General features: G+C 36.0%; 1 protein-coding gene across 1 annotated transcript; it reads left to right on the forward strand.

Moving 5' to 3' along the window:
- Nucleotides 1-3,983: 3,983 nt before the first annotated feature.
- Nucleotides 3,984-9,734, forward strand: LOC143614802 (alpha/beta hydrolase domain-containing protein VTE7-like). The gene is made up of 10 exons (XM_077088129.1): nt 3,984-4,176; nt 6,099-6,193; nt 6,463-6,560; nt 6,666-6,715; nt 6,814-6,909; nt 7,622-7,711; nt 7,975-8,067; nt 8,165-8,260; nt 9,105-9,170; nt 9,251-9,734. Exons 1-10 carry the CDS (start codon nt 4,000-4,002, stop codon nt 9,431-9,433), a joined length of 1,044 nt encoding a protein of 347 aa, XP_076944244.1. The 5' UTR covers nt 3,984-3,999; the 3' UTR covers nt 9,434-9,734.
- Nucleotides 9,735-22,583: the final 12,849 nt, after the last annotated feature.

Raw genomic sequence — 22,583 nt, forward strand, 5'->3', positions numbered from 1 at the left:
GGAAATCGTACGGTAATGTATTAAAATGGTAATTAACTGAGTTGCTAATATTGTAAGGCCCGAAACAGTGTTCTGGGTTAACAGTGTCCCCAGAGGTTATTAAATGCATTTCTGGGTTAACAGTGTCCCCAGAGGATATTGGAAATGTTCTGGGTTAACAGTGCCCCCAGAGGTTATTAAATATGTTTCTGGGTTAACAGTGTCCCCAGAGGTTATTAGATATGTTCTGGGTTAACAGTGTCCCCAGGGGTAATTTGATGTGTTTTGGGGTTAATAGAGTTTTCACTTGTGAACTCAGTATAATTACATCACTTATTCATGATTTTTATAATGATTGTCATGGTTTATTTAAATTAGTGAAACTCACCAACTATTCGTAGTTGACCCCGTTTTCTTTACATGCTTTCTAGGTACACTCAAATCGGAATGAGTGATATGTGTTCGATGCTGTGTGCTATTTTGTGGAAGTCTAGAGATCTATATTTTGCATTAAATATGTTAATGTACTATCGGTAACACTTATGTGATAACGCGTAGATGGTTATGAAACTCAGAACAATGTAATACGTTTAAATTAATGTAGTGGTGTTTCCTTTATAAACAGTGCTGTTGATATCAGATGTGTCTGTTGCATCCCGTGTACGTTTCCGCTGCGGTTACGGGGTGTTACATTTAATGTGATTAATATATGTTTTGAATCGCGTTTGCAAGGGGATCGAAACCCCTAAACTTGTTTTGGTTAATCATAACGGATTGGATCGAATCAAGTTTAGGGTTTATATAATCAATTGTTGAACAAACAGCTTGTGTTTATCAATTTTTTTGAACCAGTGTTATTGCATATTGTCTGGGCTGGTCTGCTGGTAACACTTGTTTGTTGAGGGACGGAGGTCGCGGGTTCGAACCCGACCCAGCCCGATTTTAATTCTTTTTACCCATTTTTGGTGATATTATTTCATATTAACCTCCTTTTTGATTATTATTATTGCTTAATAAATCTTATAAATATAACCTTTGCAAAACCGAACCTTCAAGTCCCCTGGAACCGGTTTTGTTATTTAATTTTCTTTTTATCACAATTAAATAACTTTCTTTAATATTAAGTTATGTTCATAATATTTAATAAACGAAGAATGGTTACCGAACCTCTATACTTGTCGTTTTTCTTCATAAATCTATTATATATATGTATGAATATATATATGTTATGATAACTCGTTTAATCACCCAAATTGTATTCAATTTAAAGATTCATGTACGTATAAATTTTCCAACTTTTATCACTTTATAAACATTTAATTTTTTTAAACGAAAGCAAATATAATAATAACAACAATAAGGATAATCACGCTAATGATATAATATACAACCATAATAAAATGACAATAAGATCAATAACCTCATCGAGACCCACAATCCGTCTTATTATTTTGTCTTTTATATTTAACTCACTTTATTGTTAACAACTAGGATTATTTGTCGGCAAATCTCGGGAAGCTTGACCGTTTTCATCCTAGCTCTTTCTTTTATTATCTCGTCCTCGTTTATCCTACTCTATAAGGTGAGTTTACATATCCCCCTTTTTCCATCTTTTATATTTTGGGGGTAGCATGTATACTTTAGTTTACTCATTTTTATTTCACATCTATTCAAAACACAATTCAATATATGTTTATGTGTGATTATTGCATGCTCTATGATAATGCTTTGTGTGCTTAATTGTTTATTTTATGTTTGGTGGTTGGTATCTCATTCTCATCTATCCTCATCTAGTATGATCATACATTTACCCAAGTACATTGATTTTGTATCAATAAGAACGGGTCCATATCTATTTAGTTGTTTACATTTTCATAGAAATAGTAATACTCATCATTTACATATGAATTGTGGTTTTTTATCTATATATGTATCTCAACTAAAACTTATGTATTCTCACCAACATTCGTGTTGACAAACTCTATTTTTATACATGCTACAGGTACAAGTAATTTACGTTGATCAAGATTGAAGATATTAGTTTTTACCTTAGGATATTTATCCAAACAATAAATATGATGTAATTGGTCTGTTTATTGAATTTGTGTACTTGTTTTGATATTAATGAATTAAATAATTATTGTCACTTTAATTAGTGTCTTTCGAGCTACTGTCTAATCAATACGTTACGCCCCGGCATGTTCTGCCTTTGGTCGGGGTGTGACAATTTCATAGAGTTGTTCGAGTGTGTTATGCCTTTGGTGTGTATGTAGGGGGTAATTGGAAGACCAAATAGAAGTAATCAAAGTTCAAACACAAAGCATAAGAGAAGGGGGTTTGTTGATGCATTACTTAATTGTTTTGTACTTTTTAACTGTTTATTTTGGTCTAGAATATGTATAAGGGCATTATGGTCTTTATGTAAAGCACATTCGCTAAACATGTTAAGAAGGCTCATACGTATGGTTGGTACCGATACGCCTGGATTGTAGGCGTATGAGGTAGTTTGTTTTGACATTCGCTTTGTAAGAGCTCATACGCGGGTATGTAAGCGTATGAGGTGGTTTGTGATAGGCTTATGAACCCATTTGTTGGAGATGTCAGCGAATGGAGTTTATCTCCCATAAATATGTAATTTATCGTTGGCGGATGTAAGTTATCAGTTTATTAATCACTCCAAAGCTTCATTACTATGTCCAATTCTCTTCACACACACACACACTACACATGGTTCACATGTCTGATCATATATTCAATACACATACACTCAGACTAGATCCGAAACAACTTTCTCAATTTCTTATCCTCTTAAAATATGGTTTAATATAATGGGTATGTAGTAACTGGAAGGGGGAAAACACTGCGATTCGAACGCTTGGCAAAAAGATTTTAATCCAAGGAAAGTGATGCGCATAAATCCCAATCAAATGCAGGATCTGATTACTTTCTTGAAGGGTTCGAGGAGAGTGTTGGAACTTGTTAGGCCATAGCATACCACCAGACGTTATACGATTCATAAAGATTTATGTAGTCAAAGTAATTATCTTGAATAAAAATTATTAGACTCCTTTGTTGTTTTTATATCAAATTCATGGTGATTCATGTACAATTCGATCTCTTTTTTTTTTCCATCACATTTTGTTTTAGTTCAAATATGAAAAACTATGGTGATTCATGGATATTTCAACTATCACATTACATTACCGAAATTTTTTTGTTATATCGATGTCTTTTGAGTTGTTAAAACTTGAAGGAACTCAAACAATATTAGCGTTTTTTTAAAGTTTGTTTATTATAAGGCTATGGGATGTGGCTTAGTGAGGATGGCATCCTACATGGACAAAAATGATGAAAATGATCTCACTCAACACAATCCCTCTCTCATTCACCTCACTAGCGACGTGATGAGCATGAGAACTATCACGCGGCTCACAGAGCCTTCCCCTTCTTTTTGTCCATTCCTTATATTTTTCATTACTTTTGTTTTTTTAAATAATATAAATAAATGAATGCTCAAGAATGATGGATAATGGTGTGCATGAGTTAAATGATGTGGTTGAGTGATAGTGAAAAAACTGACGTGACGCTGAAATGAAGAATGATAGAAAATAACGACAGATGAAACATAGCCTAAAACGCCAAACATATCATATTACATTATCAAATTCAGAAATTTAAAAACCTAAAAATGTGTCTCCAATAATATTTTGGCACTACTATGGGCCAAAACTATTATTAGGTGTATAAGGTGTATGTAATAATAATCATAAAATAGAGCAAGTCTCAATATATAGTATACACACACTTGTTTCAACAAACGAACATACACTTTAATAACAAGTGGGGACTCTTAAGATACTCCCAACTGACGTCGAACATGTTTTCCTACGATGTTCATCGTGTTTAAACAACACCTTTCTTCCTTTGACGCCTGTCGTCATTATTTACCAATCTGCCTGCACTGAACCAAACCACCTTCCTTTCCTAAAGTACAACCACTCTCTCTCTCACCCAGAAACCATGTTCTCCGCCAACCCCATTTCACCCACCGGAATTCTCAACACTTGGCGGCGGCCGCCGACGGTGCTCAGGGTGTCGTCTGGGGTTTTCCCGCCGTTTCTACCGAAGGAGGTGGAGAAGATTAAGGATCCGTGTGCTCGGAAATTGGCGGCCAGGATTGAGAGGCTGCCGGTGGAGGTAAATCACAATGAAAATGATAAACCCTCATTTGTATCGAATTAAATGGTCCCATTTGAAATCTAACTTTGACAAAATATCGAATGCACTTTTTTTTCTTTCTTTTTACTTTTGGGGCTAGGCTAAAAAGTGAGTAGTAGTGTGTGTGTTAGAATTTTGATATTGAATTTTGTTGTCTAGTGGAACAGTTATTCAAGTGTATTATAAATTTATCATTATTATATGCTTAGTTCACCTGGGCAAAAATTTGGTAAATACCAGTCGGTCCTGAAACCTCGAAACCTTAAATAGTTAGTTGGTACTGAAATACCCGTTTCTGTACCATTTGCTTTAGGGAGCCTCTATGTAACCTTATTAGGCACCGGTTATATACAATCCAATTGCTAGTTCCTTTTGGTATTAGAGTCAAGTGTCTCTAAAACCCTAGGCAAGTTTGGTGAATAACAGGTGCCTTACTCGATTTTAATTATTTTTTACGGACTAAGTGGACGATATTGGTTGGTATGGGTGGATCGGGTTGAGTTCAAGGCAACATGGGGACCTTGCCAAAACGACAAAATGGGTAGCTTCAAGAAAGGTTAAATTAGTTTGCGTCAAAACAAGGGTGGGTTAGAGAGGTTCACCTTTATATTTGTTTTTATGGCGGTTAGTTGTAATAGCACTCGGAGATGGCGGTGTAGTGGTCTCGACAGAATGACAGATAGTGGCGATGGGTAGGGTGTAAACGAGCCGAGCCCAAACTTGGCTTGTGTAAGGTAGGAGAGATCTAGGCCTCGAGCTCGGCCCGTTTCAAGATCTATTTTTAAAGCTCCAAGATCGCACATAGTTTGTCAAGCATGAGCTCAACTCATTTATTATTTATTAGTTATTTTATACATATATAATCATCTCGTTTTTATTAACAGACCAACAAACGCACCCAGTATTATCCGGCTAATATTGCAGGGATAATTTATATATCTAACATAACTAGGTTAGAAGCACGTGGAATGAGGCAATAATATTGAAAATGAATATAGTTAGTAATGAAGATTTAGGATTTATAAATCGATATTTTGAGATAAGATATGACTGAAATTACGTATAAGTACCTTTAGTAATAAAGAAACGATATTGAAAATCAAAAGAGACACCAATCTGTTGAGGAGAAAGTCGGTCGGTGAGATGGAAATCAATTCTCTTTTTAAACTCAATATGATTCAAATTGAAATCAATTTTCTTTAATCTTGCAAGCCGTAGATTTATATTTTACGAGGTGAATCGTGAAATAAAAGAAGCATGAAAAAGCGGGTTGAGCTCACAGTTTTGACACGTAGTAGTGAATGGTTAATTATTAGGTATATATATTTTTAGTTATTTTTTAATCAAAATTTAATATATAATAATTATTATGTAAATATATATTAGTGCTACAAATAAAAGTTATATACGCATTTTGGTTTGTTTAGGCTCGCGAGCCTAGTTGAGCTTGAAAAGTGAAGCTTGGGCTAGAGCTTGTTTGTTAAATGAACTCTAGAAGCACAAGCACAGACTTGAGCTCGTTTAAGCTCGGATTGGTTCAAGCTTTTAGCGAACCGATCTCGAGTAGCTCACGAGCAACTTGGCTCGTTTACACCCCTAGGTGTGAGATGGCAGTTTGGAAATGCCCAAATCATTTTTATTTGGAATACTAAAAGAGATTATGTGCATTTTGTTAGCTTGTTTTTGAGTATGCTTGGTGTCGTTTAATCTGGGTTGCTTCTCTAAATTTTTGGTATAAATGTTTCATTGGCACACAAAAAAAGAAAACTTTTAACTACAATACATAGTAACAAGTAATTGTATCATTGCATCATGTGTTTTACACTTCTATTACAAATTCGTTACACCTTTCATTCATGAATATACTAAAGTGAAAGTGCACATCAATTTCCAATTCACAGCTTACCGTCTCAAAGAATTGCATTATGAGTAGTTGCGTGAAACCAATGATACAAAACGCAACCAATCCGATTGTTCTCCTTCACGGCTTTGACAGGTACACATTCATTGACTGTATATATATTTATTTTGACTTATCAACAAATTTGCAATGAATCCCTTTTGACAACAATTTCATGCTAAATCATATATTGAACCGTTGTTATTAATTTATAATGCACCATACATTTAATTTCTTTCGGCTTCTAGAAGGCACTTTAGACTTATTTACCCATAGCAGTTTATATCATATATTTCTTTTATTAAACGGGTCATGTTAAAAGTCACACTTTTAATTAAGCTATTGATTTAACTATTATTCTTCAGTTCTTGTTTAGAATGGAGATACACACTTCCGCTTCTTGAGCAGGCTGGATGTGAGATATGGGCAATTGATATTCTCGGATGGGGTTTCTCTGATCTAGGTTGTTTTTTGAATCTTTTTCCATCTTTATATATCGTGTATTTTGATTGTATTATTATAATATAATTTGTTGGTTAATCCCTTTCTTTATATGTTTTTTTAACAGAAAAGCTTCCACTATGTAATGTAGAATCTAAGCGGGATCACCTTTATCAGGTAAAATCATGTTGCAAACTCTTTGTGCATGCTTGTCGTTTTCGTGTTGTGGCTTTTGTTTGTTATTATTAGTATCTATCTTTTTTTTTGTTATTTAGTTTTGGAAGTCCTACATTGGAAGGCCTATGGTGCTAGTTGGGGCGAGTCTTGGAGCTGCGGTTGCAATCGACTTTGCTTTCAATTATCCAGAAGCAGTAAGTACAGTAGAGGTGGAAAAATGGGTGGGTTGGGTAACGGGTGAGTTCTTGATACTTGTCAAAACGGGCCGGGTTGACCCGAAACACTTTTTGTCAATTGTATTTTTGTTTCTTTTTCTAATTAATTGGTGTGTCAACTGTCATTTTAAAAGCTGTATCATTTAAACAATAGTATAGTTAATTGAATAGATGGTGGGCTAAAACCATAAGAAAACAAACATACTTTCTTATTTTTTATGAGAAAATTCCTACACACAATTTAGCTACATTTAAGTGCTTAAAAGTTAAAACTTATCTAGAATGCACATACTTGTGTAAAAATATTTATATTATTGACTTATTGCCTCTAAACTTGTCAAAAATAATATTTTCAAAAAGTTGAATATCACTTCATCAAATTTTAGCTATTTTAAGGGATAAGCAGTTATTATAGTTATTATTTTATATTTTTTCATAAGTATGTACTTTTCAATATGAATTAGGGACTTTAGTTTTTAGTTTTTTATATTATCAGCCCTAGAATGGTTTACGAGTTTTATGCATTAAAATTTACACTTTAGAAACTTTCAACCCATTTGACGATGCTAAGAGATAAAAATATAATTTAAATCAACCCATGCATAAGTCAACGGGTCAAAATTACCGTCTTTATAAAGTGACACTCTTCTCGACTTCATTTTTGTTTCGTTTTGTTTTGATGTTTTTACAGGTTGATAAGCTAATATTAATCGATGCAAGCGTTTATGCAGAAGGCACGGGAACCCTCTCTAGGTTACCAAAATTTGTAGCATATGCTGGTGTGAGTATGTCAATACGTGATACATTATCTTTATTATATAACTCACCCTTTTGTTTCTCTTGATTTCCAAAGTGTTTGAGTTATTATAAAAATTAAAAATATAAACTTTGTACTACTATTACAAATATAAAGGTAGAAGTCACACAAAAATAATCAGGTTTTGGGTTTTCATGCCTCATTTAATTAGCAATTCGTGTTCGGGTCGAACCATTATCTATATTAAAAAATATAAATAATTTTTGTTTTATGTCTTATTTGACCAGGTATCCATGTTAAAAAGTTTCCCGTTGCGTCTTTTTGCAACTTCTCTGACGTATCATTCCGTGCCATTTAATACGTGTTTAGATTGGACTCGTGTAAGTTCGTAATTTTCTTTTTGAGATTTGAAAATTTTTGACATTTAGTGTTCCAATCTGACAGACATCTTTTTTTAACTGTTTGTAACTGTTCTAGATAGGACGGTTACATTGTATATTAGATTGGTGGGAGGAAGCAACGGTTGAGTTTATGAACAGTGGGGGGTACAATGTAATTGCGCAGATTCGTCAGGTTCGTTTTGTTTATTCTAGAGATGATGGGTCAAAATGGGTTGACTCAAAACACTCATTTTCCAATTTATTTAGTTTTTCTGTAAATACTTGTCAACTGAGATTAAAAAACCATATTACTTAATATAATATTTTTGTAAATAGATTATTTGGGATGTTTTATTATTTGTAAATGTATACTTTTGGGCGACTTTCAACCCGTTTATTTTTAAGGTGTTTTTTAGTTACCTGTTTCTTTTTAAGTTGTTTTTTTTATTTAATTCGTTTGGCCTGATATTTCTCCATGTAAACAACCCATTAATATAAACTACAGGTGTGCATGGGTCGGTTTGGACCCAAACCGAATATTCGGTTTCGATATTTTTTAAGTTTTTTGAAAAGTGTTCGGTTTCGGTTCCCAATTTTTTTTAGGTATTTTGAAAAGTGTTTGGTTTCGATATTTTTGTTTTTTACAATGAGTTCAGTTTTGGTTTTGTCGTTTGGGCTTGAAATTTTTTGGACGAAAAAATGGCCCAAAATAATGAATTTGTCCTAAAACTTCAGCCTACATTTTTTTTCTTAATTAAAAATTGTCAATTGATTATTACACGTTTGACCCTGATTTTACATTATTTAATTATTTTATAAACTACTTAAAAGTCTTTTTTTTTCAGTTTGGTTTAGGTTCTTGGTTGATAACAATTCCCTAAACCGAACCGAAAAATCAGCGAAAAAACATAAAACCAAAGTGTCAGTATTAGATGGGTTTGGTTACACGGATTTGTTGGTTACGGTACAGTTATTTTGGTTTCATGCACACATTATAAACAGTGAAACTAATCCAATATATTATGATGGTGAACCAGATTCAGAAGAGAACACTCATAATATGGGGTGAAGATGATCAAATAATCGACAGCAAGCTAGCAGTGGTTAGTACCTTTATATCATACCAGCTGCTAAATATTACCCAACATCTAAAACCACGTGTAACAATAATATTATTATGCAGCGATTACATTGCGAGCTTCCGAACGCAATAATTCGCCAAATACCAAAATGTGGCCATATCCCTCACGTTGAGAAGCCCGAAACTGTCGCAAACTTGATTAAGGATTTCATTGAGACCAATGACACTCCCGTTCGGTTGTTTTCAAAGCCGGAAGAGAAGGTTTTGGTTGGTCAACTTGAATAATTGAAGCGCGCGTGAACATCTTCACGTGTGAGTTGAGTGTGTTACGAATGGTTCATTATATAGAGATTTGGGATTATGTAAATAATTTATGTAAGATTTAATCATTCTTCCAATCTTATAAGTTGTAACAGGATTTGTTTTATTCAGTATTGGAGTTTATAGATTTATTTGATTTTTAAACAGTTGATTTGTTGACCTGGCTGTTCGATGTTCGAATTGATGGTCCAAAACGATGTTAAGGGTGGGTCTGATATGTTACTAGGGTGCTAAACGGGTCATGTTCGCAGGTTTGTAGGTCGAACGCGACCCAAACACAAGATTTACATGAATTTAAAATCGTGTGGGCACAGGAGCACGAATATGACTAACGTGACGCATTCGACATGAAATTTATACTAATTTTAATTTTGCATCTTGATAGTCTAAAGTAAAAAAATTAAAATCAGAATATGTGTAACTTTTACGTTTAAAGTACATAATTTGGCTCTCGTTTTTTCGTTTTAATTTTTTACAAGAAATCAGTTTAAGTTGCACATTAAAAACGAAGTAAATGAGTTAACCATATCAACCCGTGAACTCGTAAACTTGACCTGAACCTGACCTAAATCAATTTAAACCAAACGCAAGTGTTAGATCCTACCCGTGTCAAAGTTAAGTTGCCATGTCAAATTTACACTCATTTGTATCGAGTCAAATCGAGCTTAATGCAACTTGACCAAGAAACATATCTTTTATATATTCCTGATAGACTAAATACTAGAGTTTGATATTCTTTTACTCACAATATCCCTTATATCAGTAGGTGACCTCATCAAAATAATTACATTAAAATCGAATATTTGTACTGTGATAACTGTCAAATTTCAGGTTGTTTACTGTTAACTAAGATTCATTATCTCCGTTAACTAAGTTATGGCATGCAAATGCATGTCACATGATCACACACGAGTCTATCTACGTACGTTGGTGGTCTAATAAAAATAAAAAGTTATGGAAAATATAATAAGATATGCGCTATGTGTTAATATGTGAACCTTACATGCTACACTTGTTGCGTATTGTATTATGTTACGTGCCTACACATGATACTATTACATCTTACAATACTATTAAAGCAATACAATGTTCCGCATGTCATTCAACTAGGGTGTCCACCTATACATCCATGTCATCAACTTTCCTTCTTTTTTTTCACATATTTTCCATTAAAATTTAAAGAATAAATTATCCAACACACGCGACCAGCTTATTACACCCTACCCGTTTATATATTATAGCCCGATTTCTTATAACCAATTACCATTTTAATCTATTCTTTCTTAGTGTTCAACTCCTAAACCCTAATTGGTGTATGCCGCCCAACTGAATCCCTCCAACAATGATCTTCTTCTCCATTGTTTACAAGGTTCTTTGTTCCAGCCGTAATCAATGGAGAAACCCCTTTAATAATTACTCAAATTACCCTCAAATTCATTGCACGATACATATTCAATCGTTCAATGTTCAATCGTTGATAGACCCAAGCGTCTCTATCTTCAATTCTTGATAAACCCCAGTAATCTCTATCTTCAATCGTTCAGTATGTTAATTTTTCATTTTTTCAAATTTCTATCCTGAAATTTGATTTTAGTTTTAATCGAATCAATTTTAACATTAACCTTATTGGTTATTTCATATTAGTAAGATATTTCATATAGTTGATTAAGAAAGATCCTTATTTTTTCGTAAAATATATTGTTTAATTAACTATGATTCTTATATGTTTACTATGATGATTGATTTTTGACTTTTTTATTTCTAATTATCAATAATAGTCAACGCCTGTTGGTTACGAAATGTATATAAATTTATAACTGTACTCGAATCCTTAATTTGACTTGAATTATAATATTTTAGGAATTGTCTATAATTACGGTGGTCATTCACCGAGTGTAATTTTTGGTAGTTCCAAAAATTATGATCTTTATTATTAAGTCATTAAAATTTAAATTATATTATATTAATTAGAAAAATTGGTTTTTATTGGTCTCCACTATCGTCTTATGGTCACTAATTTAAATTATATTATATTAATGTGAAACCTATAACCTGAAACCCGGAGGAGGTTGTGTTTTCATTATATTGTTTTTAAAAGCAATCTTCAAATATATCGTTTGACATCATTTGCCCACTTAGATTAATAATAGAATAAATAATAAAACAAAAAACGTAATACTGACCACATGCTCCTCGTGGATACGATACCATACTTATTATAACTATTTAGTTTAATTGAGCTTTTGCATGACTCGAACGACTGTTTGAACTCGTTGAACTAATACAGATCACAGATCTGAGATATAATTAATCTAACATGGATCTAGCTCATGATTACTCTTGATTGTATATAATACTTTATATGTATGTGTGTTAATTGTATGTATGTGTATATATAATATTAAGATGAAGATCAAGAGAGAGATTCGGACAGGGTTTCGTTAATTAACTTTCAAAAACTTATATAAATTGTGAACAGAGTTCACTATAAATAGAAGATAGGTCTAGTTCGCTAACATTCCCTAGCGAACTAGACACTACTTCGTTACATACATAATCAGATAAATAACTTAACGAAACATATCCTGATTCGTTAAACATCCTTAACGAATTAGGAGGAAACTAACTTAAGTCTTAGTTCGCTAAACATCCTTAGCGAACTAGACGTTACATTTAAGGAACTAACTTAATACTTTAATATTTTATTACATTAATCAAAACGACAAATACGTTAAAGATAAATACAAAGACTCGAGACGCAAAACCGTGCACTAACAGACACCCCCTCGTCTTGAGCTCTTTGTCTTTAAATTATTTGAAGCGCTTGGACTGCCAGTCTCTGCAACTATGAATTCCGTTTTCATAACAAACACGCACAACGCGTTGAAATTGCATAGCCAGGTCATAATCTTCATTGCGCTCAATCAGAATCTTGTTATTGTGTAGCACATCATTGTCGGTCTCGGTTAAATTAACCAACCACATCGGGTCGATAATCTTAATAATTTCAGTCCTCAAACCTTTACCCAACACAATGACGGCCTCGCTAGTATGATTGTCATAGTACCAACGGTCAATCGATAGGTGTATATGTTGGTGCATCGTCTTCACCGGCACACGTTTCATCGTCCTTGGCGGCTTTACCTTAAGAACAAGCTTCTTCCAGCCCGTCCTTGGATCAATTTCATCAATACGTTTACGTGTGGGGACTTGGGGCTTGAAAAATTTGAAATCATGATTGACCTCGAACAACAAGTGTTGATGAAACCACTCAGCTGTCCGGTCGCCACCACGATTGATAAATGGACGACACGCGAGGGTACGAACATCCCAACGCGGTAGGGTAAGAACGTCCATTATCTTCTCGTAGTATTGGATTCCCTTCTCCCATTTCACGATACATACCTTAAGATCAGAGTCATATAGCCAAGAGACAATATCACCATGAACCTTGGATATGGTCTTGAAAGAAGTCACTTGGTTTGCTTTGACCCAAGCTGTGACATTCGTCAATTTCGGGTCACTTTTGTTATGTAAACCCGACCCGTTTGTAACCCGAACATTTCAAATATATAAAATATTGGATCTTGTCATTTAAAATATATAAAATATATAAAATATATTTTTTTTTATATTATGAATTGTTTGACCATTTAAACATACCCATTTTTATGCAAACCATAAAAGAATCTTTATACCCAACCCTTCACTCCTTCCCTATATATACACACCCATCTTCTTCATTTTACTCTTGCTACATCTCCAAAAACTCTCTCAAACTCCATAGATTCAAGGTTGTTATTTCTTATGTATTCTTGAAGTTTTGACTTCTCAAGTCAAACTAACTATAGTCTTTCATTCTAACTTGTTCATCTAACATTACTAACTCTTGAATATGGTGGTACAACATATATATAATACACACCCCTTGTTTCCTTTATTTGTTACTTCACCGACTTTGGTTGGTTAAGTTTCGAATGTCATAAGGCAAGGCTTCATAGAGGACTTCGTGTTCTTGATATATATTTACACACACATAACTTATTATACATATCACTTATGACTAACTTCTAACCCTTTAGTTTGTTCATCTTATTTACAAGTTCTATGGTGTGGGTTTGTATAAGACTAACCTCGGTTTAACCGAAACTAGTCCAAACCGGAAACCGAACTTTTGTTTACTAGTTTTGTTAAAATAGTTGTTTAAACATGTTTATTGCTAGATTTGAGTTTCAAAAATCATTTTTACAAGTTCTTTGATATTAAGCATATGGAATCCATCTATGAACTCGTTGGGAGATGGAAACCGAACTAAACCGAAACTTTTGCTTAAAAGACTTGTAGTTAACTTTTTTTGTTGTAAAATTTAATTTTTCTTCATTTATAAACCAATATACAAGTTCTATGATATTTGGGCATGTAGAAACCATCTATGAACTATTTGTGAGATGGAGACCGAACTATACCGACTTTTACTCGCTTAAGACACACAAGTGTGTTTTTAGTTATCAAGACTTGTATATTTCTTTAAAAAAATAGTTTACAAACTGATTTTAATTATTTTCTTAAGTACTTGGAATAGTTGGATCCAACTTGATCTCATAACATAGCTTGGACCGACAAAACCGAACACTCGCTTAACGTGCGTTGTTAGTTCTAAACAATAGATCTACATACTTGGTTAAGTGTTAGTATGTTTTAATGAGTTATCTCATAACAATTAATATTTTGGAAAGTTGACTTTGGGTTTGACCATTTGTCAAGACCCCAACCGACAACCCGAACACTCGTTAAAAACCCGTTTTAGTATCTTTAGCCTAATGGAACTTGCATTTTAGCATTTTCCCCACCTTATTACTTAACATTGGTTAAGTAAATATTAAGGTTAGATACTTTAACCCGGTTTTGAGAAAACTTACATTTTTTAAAAGGGTTATTATTATAAATTCTTAAATAGTTACATTTTAAACCTTGAACTTTAATTGATTAGTTTTTGCAACAATTATTTTATTTAAAGATCTTCAAGACAACCTTTCTAAATCCAAGACTTTCTTTTATTTAGGCTTCATACGTTAAACTCGTCGTTCCGGCAAATCTCCAAATAATCAATCTTTCAAGTTTATTACTTGAATGTGAGTAACTTCATACCCCGTTTTCTATCTTTTATTTTGGGGGTGACATTTCAACTTATCTAAACTAAATGTTTTATACTTGGGTCTTAAACCACAAACGTTGTTGTATACCTTACTTGAATAATTGCTCGATTTGGTGTTCTATGCTTATTTGACTATGTGTTTATCGCTTTTGGATGGTGGAACTATAAATCCTAGACCATTTGGCAACCCCTCATGGCAAGGTGTCGTTAACGTAATGCAATTAACGATAACTATAAAATCCTAAACTATTTGGCAACCCCTTATAGTTGGGTGTCGCTAACTTGTTAGCGATAACTATTTATCCAAGTTTATAGCTATTATTTATGGTTTTGTATACTAGTTTTGTGGCTTTTCATACTATATATCTATTGTTCAAACTTATGAATTGCTCACCAACCTTTGTGTTGATAAACTTTATTTTATGAAATGTTACAGGTTTGCATCTAGGTTGATTATGGAGTTCGGTGAAGAAAACGTCACAAATACCGTTAGGATATTAGCAAAACTGAACAATATTTGATTTGCTATATTTTGTTATATTTTGTTGTATTTGAGTTATGAATATTTGGTTATGTGACATTTTCGATGATGTGAAATGAAATGAGTTTGTTAAATATTGTCGCTTTAAATAGTGTCATGCGCTTTTGAGCAATCGTTGCACCCCGGCATGTTCCGCCGCCTTTGGTCGGGGTGTGACAGATTGGTATCAGAGCCATGACAATTAAGATAGGTGGTTAGACGTAACGACCTAGAATTGTTATGCTTAGGGTCATATACGTGTGTTCATACGTGTTTACTCTATCTAATTGTTCATATCGCATGTTTATTTATTAACTTGTTTAAAATTCACCAATATCCTAAATGATCACATACATACACTTTCATAGTATTTCCAAGGTATCCTTACCTTAAAACGCAAAAAGTAGATTTTCATTGTGTTTTATGGATTACAAGATTAACTTGGATCCCGTTGTTTCAAATCCCTTAAAGGTTGCGTTTATTTCGGGTTTGTAGCCATCATAGGAAACGAGAAATAATAAAATGACCATTTGACAAAAAGATTCCAAGAATCGAAGGTGATTTACTTACCTGGGATGGTTGAGTTATAATGCTCGTTTTCTAGGCCATAAATCGTGTTTATAAATGTCAATGCTTTAAGTAGTCGAATGCGAGCGTTCCGGTCGCCATCCTAATTTTCGGTGTTAAAACAATAGAACTACGGTGATTTTGTGGACTAGTGTTTTGACATGACGTTGTATCTCGATTTATTTTGTTATTATCGTTATTTGAGTCGAAAACATGAAAAAGTTTCGGTGGTTCGTACACATGTTTAGACTCCAATATGTTGTTTTATAAAACTTTTTAGTGTTAGAATATCAAGTCATGGTGGTTCATGCACGATTTTTCCAACTCTATAAATCTCAAAATCTCAAATTTTTAAGCTTTAAATTCTAAAAAAAAAAACCATTTACTATTGTTTTCGGTTTTGTTATTTATAAACAAAGTTTTATATTTTATCTAACACTAACATCTTCTCCATACTAACTCTAGGATTCACAAATCAAAAATTGAAATCTTATTTTATTTTATACACCTTTATATTCATTTCCTTTTTACCCAAAAACTTATCCCATTTTCTTTATAATTTTTTAGCATGCCTCCGCTAAGACGCCAACCGCGCAAGAACTCCACTCGACGTATGGCCGCCATCATCGCCAAGCAAATGGCCGTTGTGATTCCCGAACTAATAACCCAAATACAAGCAAACCAACCCGCACCCGTTGTTGCACCTATTGAGCCCAAACCCGCATCCTACCTGCTTAAACAATTTACTAGTGCCAACCCGTCCGAATTCTATGGAACCAACTGTGCGACTACGTTGTTGCAGTGGTTCGAATATGTGGAGAATGTGTTTTTACACAGCGAATGCCCCGAAGCGAAAAAGACATACTTCGCTTCAAGCATGTTTAGGGGAACCGCCCTAACATGGTGGGGTAGTGTCATGCACCTCCAAGGTACGGATGTGGCCATGGCTCTTCCATGGGCCGAGCTCAAGGCACTGATGAAGAAGAAATTCTGTCCTAAACACGAGCTCCAAAAGCTTGAGGTAGAATTTTGGGACCTAAAACAAGAAGGTGGTGATAACGCCGCTTACTCGCTCCGTTTCCACGAGCTAAGCGTTCTTGTACCTCACTTGGTCACCCCAACCGAACGTGAAATTGACAAATATATTGGGGGTTTACCGATGAAAATCTGGGACTCAGTCATGAGTAGCAAACCCGCGAACCTTGAGGAAGCCATCATGTTAGCCGGTTGGCTATCGGAAAATCACGTGAAGGAGGGTACCTTAACCCTCAAGAAAACAATCGAGAAAGCCAAAACCGAGCCTGCTCCCCAAGCCAAGATTGAACCCGCACCACAAGCTATAAACTACTCCAACTCCTCCCGACACAACAACAACAACAAGAAGAAACCCAAGACTAATTACCGAAACTTTGCCGTCACCCAACCTCAACCACCACAACAAGCCCAAACTTTTCCCCAAAACCGAAAACCTTATATTGGTAACTCCCCACTATGTAACACTTGCCAACTTCACCACCCAACGAACTCGCCGTGTCGCCATTGTACAATTTGTAACCGATTTGGTCACTTCTCCAACACATGTCGATCCACCCAACGAAACCAACCCAACCAACCTAACCCACCAACCCAACCAAGAAACTTTCCCAAAAATGCCCAAAACCGCTATGCACCATACCCATCAAACCAACCCCAACAACCCCGAGCTTGCTTTAATTGTGGTGATCCCAACCATTTCCGCCAAAATTGCCCACGTTTAGCTTTTGCCAACCAAGCTCAAACCGTAACCATACCATACTACCAAACACAAGCTTACCAAGTTCAAACTTACCAACCCCAAATTCCCCAACTCAATGCACCACTCATCCAACCCATCCAAACAATCCAAGCACCACCTCCACCTCCACAACAAGCACATCAAGTCAACCATGGTAATCAAGGGCGGGCGTTTATGATGAATGCAAATCAAGCTCAAGTGGCAAACGATGTTGTGAACGGTATGTTTTTGGTGAACTATCATTTGGCTTCTATTTTATTTGATACCGGTGCCGATAGAAGTTTTATTTCTTTGAAATTTGAGTCGAAACTTGCGATGCCTCGAACTAAGCTTTCCCGACCGTTCTCTGTTGAAGTCGCCAATGGAAATTCTATTACCATCAATTCCGTCGTCCGCGATTGCTCTCTTATTCTTTCTAAGCATAAATTCTCCATCGATCTCATCCCGATGCAAATGGGTAGCTTCGATGTCATAGTAGGCATGGATTGGTTGTCTTTGCACCATGCCGAAGTCGTTTGTTTTGATAAATTCATTCGCATTCCGCTTGTCAACGGCAAGGTTCTTAAGGTCTTAGGAAACACAACGTCTCGAAGGCAAAATCTTATGTCGTGTGCTCAATCGCAAAAGTACTTACGCCAAAAGTACGTTCCGTTTTTAGCTCTCTCGGTGACAAAAGACAAAAAGGAAAGGAAGATCCAAGATATTCCTATTGTTCGTGATTTCCTTGATGTCTTTCCCGATGATGTTACCGGTCTTCCTCCTGTTCGTCCGATTGAATTCCAAATCGATCTTGTGCCCGGCGCGATGCCCGTGGCCAAGGCTCCTTATCGTCTAGCCCCGTCGGAAATGCAAAAACTATCAAACCAACTCGAAGAACTTTCCGTCCAAGCTCTTCTCCTTGGGGCGCTCCTGTTCTCTTCGTGAAAAAAAAGGATGGTTCGTTTCGTATGTGCATCGATTATCGAGAACTCAACAAACTTACTATTAAAAATCGTTATCCATTGCCACGTATCGACGACTTATTCGACCAACTTCAAGGTGCAACTTGTTTCTCCAAAATTGATCTTCGATCGGGTTATCATCAATTGCGTGTTCGCGAAGAAGACATTCCAAAAACCGCTTTCCGTACTCGATATGGACATTTCAAATTTTTGGTTATGCCCTTCGGGTTAACAAATGCACCCGCGAACACCTCATGAACCGCGTTTGTAAACCATTCCTTGATAAATTCGTTATTGTCTTTATTGATGACATCCTTATCTTCTCTAAATCCAAAGCCGAACATGAACATCATTTGCGTTCCATTCTCGAGCTCCTTAGAAACGAACAACTCTATGCCAAATTCTCCAAATGTGAATTTTGGCTCGAGGAAGTTTAATTTTTGGGACATATCGTAAACGACAAAGGTATTCATGTTGATCCCGCTAAAATTGAGGCTGTTACGGATTGGAAAACTCCAACGACTCCCACGGAAATTCGATCCTTCCTCGGTTTGGCCGGATATTATCGGCGTTTCATTCGGAATTTTTCCAAGATCTCTTTGCCTCTTACCTCTCTCACCCATAAGGGACAACCCTTCGATTGGGGTTCGAAGCAAGAGGAAGCCTTTTGTACTCTCAAGGACATGCTTTGCAATGCTCCTATTCTAACTCTTCCCGATGGAAACGACGATTTTGTTGTATTTTGTGATGCATCCCATCAAGGACTTGGTTGTGTTCTCATGCAACGAGGTCAAGTCATCGCATACGCATCAAGGCAACTTAAGGTCAACGAGAAGAACTATACGACTCACGATCTCGAACTTGGTGCCGTCGTTTTCGCTCTCAAAATATGGAGACATTACCTTTATGGAACAAAATGTGTGGTTTTTACCGATCATAAAAGCCTTCAACACATTTTTGACCAAAAAGATCTCAACATGAGACAACGACGATGGGACGAATTACTTAGTGATTACGACTGCGAGATTCGCTACCACCCCGGTAAAGCGAATGTTGTCGCCGACGCCCTAAGTCGAAAGGTTAATATTAAATCCGTTCTGCTTCTAAGCGTCATTGTTCAAACCGATCTTCAAATTCGTATCTTTCAAGCTCAACGCACCTCCGTTGAAGAAGGTAACATGTATGACGAAATGTCATGTGGAGCCGAACTTCAACTCGAAACCAAACCCGATGGTCTTTTGTATTTTCTCAATCGTTTGTGGGTTCCCGATCGCGATGACCTTCGTACTTGTATTCTCGACGAAGCTCATAATTCGCACTATTCCGTTCATCCCGGTGCGGATAAGATGTACTTCGATCTTCGTGCTACCTTTTGGTGGCCGGGTATGAAAAAGGACGTAGCGTTGTTTGTATCTAAATGTCTTACTTGCTCGAAAGTCAAAGCCGAACATCAAAGACCTTTTGGTCTACTCGAGCAACCACCGATTCCCGTTTGAAAATGGGAAGACATTGCTATGGACTTTATCACCAAATTACCCAAAACCCAAAAAGGCAACGATAGCATTTGGGTGATCATCGATTGATTAACCAAATCTGCTCATTTCATTCCGATCCGCGAGAAGTATTCTGTCGAGCAGCTTGCTCAAATCTATGTTCGGGAAATCGTGTGCCGACACGGTTTTCCATTGTCTATCATCTCTGACCGCGATGCCCGTTTTACCTCTCATTTTTGGCGTTCACTTCAAGAAGCTTTGGGAACACGTCTCGATCTTAGCACCGCTTATCATCCTCAAACGGACGGTCAATCCGAACGTACAATCCAAACACTCGAGGATATGCTACGAGCATGTGTTCTTGATTTCGGTGGGAATTGGGATTCTCATCTTCTGTTCATCGAATTCTCCTACAACAATAGCTACCACTCTAGCATTGATGTTCCTCATCATTCTTGATCTTCTTTAAAGCATCATCTTTGCTAGTCAATTGCAGGATCAGATCATCTTGTTCTTTAAGCTTCACCCCCTGAGACTCAACAATCTCACGTAGGGCTTTTGTTTCTTTTTGACAGAAAGAAACATAACTGATTAGCTTCTTCTGTTTCTCCATCAAGCGTTCTTGATTCATACGATAAGCAGCCAATTGGTTTTCATACAAATGAAGAAGATTCAAAAGCATGTCTGTCTGACGGTTTGGTGGCATAGCATACAACGATGGATGAACTGGTTGAATTGGTCCTCGAGGCCTTGTAATTCTTATAAATGAGACATAACTAGGTGGAGGAGGCCTCACAGACGGTGTTGGAGGAACAATAGAAAGTGTAGCAGACGAAAATGGTATTTCAGTTAAGGCCGATTGTGGAATCATACCCAACTGCTCGTGAGGTACCATCGTCGTCGTCAAAGTCATCTCTGGAGTGCTAGTAGTAATTGGCACTGCCGGGCGTTGAGGAATTGCAGGACGAGATGGTTGCACACCAAAAGATACTCCAGCTCTAGCTGATACTCGTCTCTTTGCTGGTGCTTTAACCTTTCGTTTCCTTTCACGTTGAGCTGCAATGGTAGCAGCTAACGCAGCTTCGACAGCAGCTTGTTTTTCTCGAAGAGCTGCATCACCATTACCACCGTTTCCACCATCTCCATCTCCTCCATTTCCACCATCATCTCCATCATCACCATCGTTCCCACCTTCTCCTTCCTCACGCTCGGAATTTGAGTCATCATGGATCCAGCTATCCTCGGGAGGACATACATAATCAAGGTTAATGATATGACCAATCATCAGTTTGTCCCGTGGCCTCTCCTTACGATAAATCGTCATTCTATGCACCCTGTCATCCTTCATGTGTTCTAGATCAAGGACATCGTCCACTAACGTTCGATCAATCACCAAGTTTGGGATAAGGCCTTGAAATATCAACTGTAGAAATCGGGGATACATCAAGAACTTCTTCTTCTGAGCCGTCTGCTGAACTTGTTCTTTCAGATGATCGAAAACCATTTCTGAGTAGTTGAAATGTTTATTGAGAATAAGAGCCACAAATGCCGATTTCAAACTTATACGGCACTCATCAAATCCACCTTTTTGACCACCCATGCAATGAATCAGTACGTGTAAAAGATACTTGTAAGGTGGGCACAGTCCGTTCTTGTTAAACATAGAATCTTCAATATTTCTACCATAAAATACTTGTGAGAACAAACCCTTGATTAACCTTTTATCAAACTCACTTGGGTTATCATCATTGTCCCCAAACCGAAGCACCCTTCTAACCACATCAACATCCACAGTTATAGGAGTTTGATTGATTGTTGCTCGAATGTGATTCTCGGTGTCAACGAACTCAACAGTATTCCAGAACTGCCTAATAATACTCAGATAAACCGTAGGTCTGGCAGTTATAGCATAATGTATCACCAAACGACGTAGAAACGCTAACATAGCCCCAAACAGAGCTTCATCAGCAACGTCTGAATCAACATAAGCACAGATGTTGTGCTTCTTGTCAAAGGATAGCAATGTGACTTCTTCTTGTTCCTAAGGTTGTTCTTGGGCTTTGGGTTGTTCTTGTTCTTGACGAGCAACGGGTGGATCTTGATCCATTTGATCGGCCATTTCACTAAATAAATATAAACGGTTATAAGTAATGAGAAGATGTAATATACAATTAGCATTTATAAGTAAAGTCTATATTTAATGTATCGGTTTCGTATTGATGTATCGTATTAGCGGCTAGATCTTGGAATATTATATTAATTTACATTAATTAAATAATTAAGTTTAAAATGTCATTCGTTAATCATTGTCTGATTCGTTACACAAGTATAACGAATCGACTGATTCGCTATCAAGTAAAGAAATTAACGAAATAGACTTAGCGAATTACTATTAAAAGGAACGAACTAAACTTCTAGTTCATTAAGATTTGACAAATCCACATCTGATTCGTTAAATAAATGGTTCGCTAATCCAGTTCATGTGAGTCTTTAACGAATTGGACTCTAAAAAGTTCCAATTCGCTAAAGTTAACGAATGGTCTATAATGACTTGATCTTTGACAATCCTGGTCAAAGCCAAAATTACACAAGAACACGGAGAGTCAACATGCTGAATCCAGGTTTGAGTATTCCATAATTATCGTTGAATCACCAAAACGACAT

Source organism: Bidens hawaiensis, unplaced genomic scaffold, assembly GCF_021521415.1.
Source record: "Bidens hawaiensis isolate Kalapana, Puna unplaced genomic scaffold, B.hawaiensis_p1.1 tig00041121_1, whole genome shotgun sequence".
Lineage (NCBI taxonomy): Eukaryota > Viridiplantae > Streptophyta > Magnoliopsida > Asterales > Asteraceae > Bidens > Bidens hawaiensis.

What these genes read in the sequence shown, in the direction of transcription:
- LOC143614802 (XM_077088129.1), top strand. Translation starts at nt 4,000, where the DNA reads ATGTTCTCCGCCAACCCCATTTCACCCACCGGAATTCTCAACACTTGG. An exon ending in TTGAGAGGCTGCCGGTGGAG is followed by an intron (nt 4,177 to 6,098) that starts GTAAATCACAAT and finishes TCCAATTCACAG; the next exon opens with CTTACCGTCTCAAAGAATTG. An exon ending in TAATTGCGCAGATTCGTCAG is followed by an intron (nt 8,261 to 9,104) that starts GTTCGTTTTGTT and finishes ATGGTGAACCAG; the next exon opens with ATTCAGAAGAGAACACTCAT.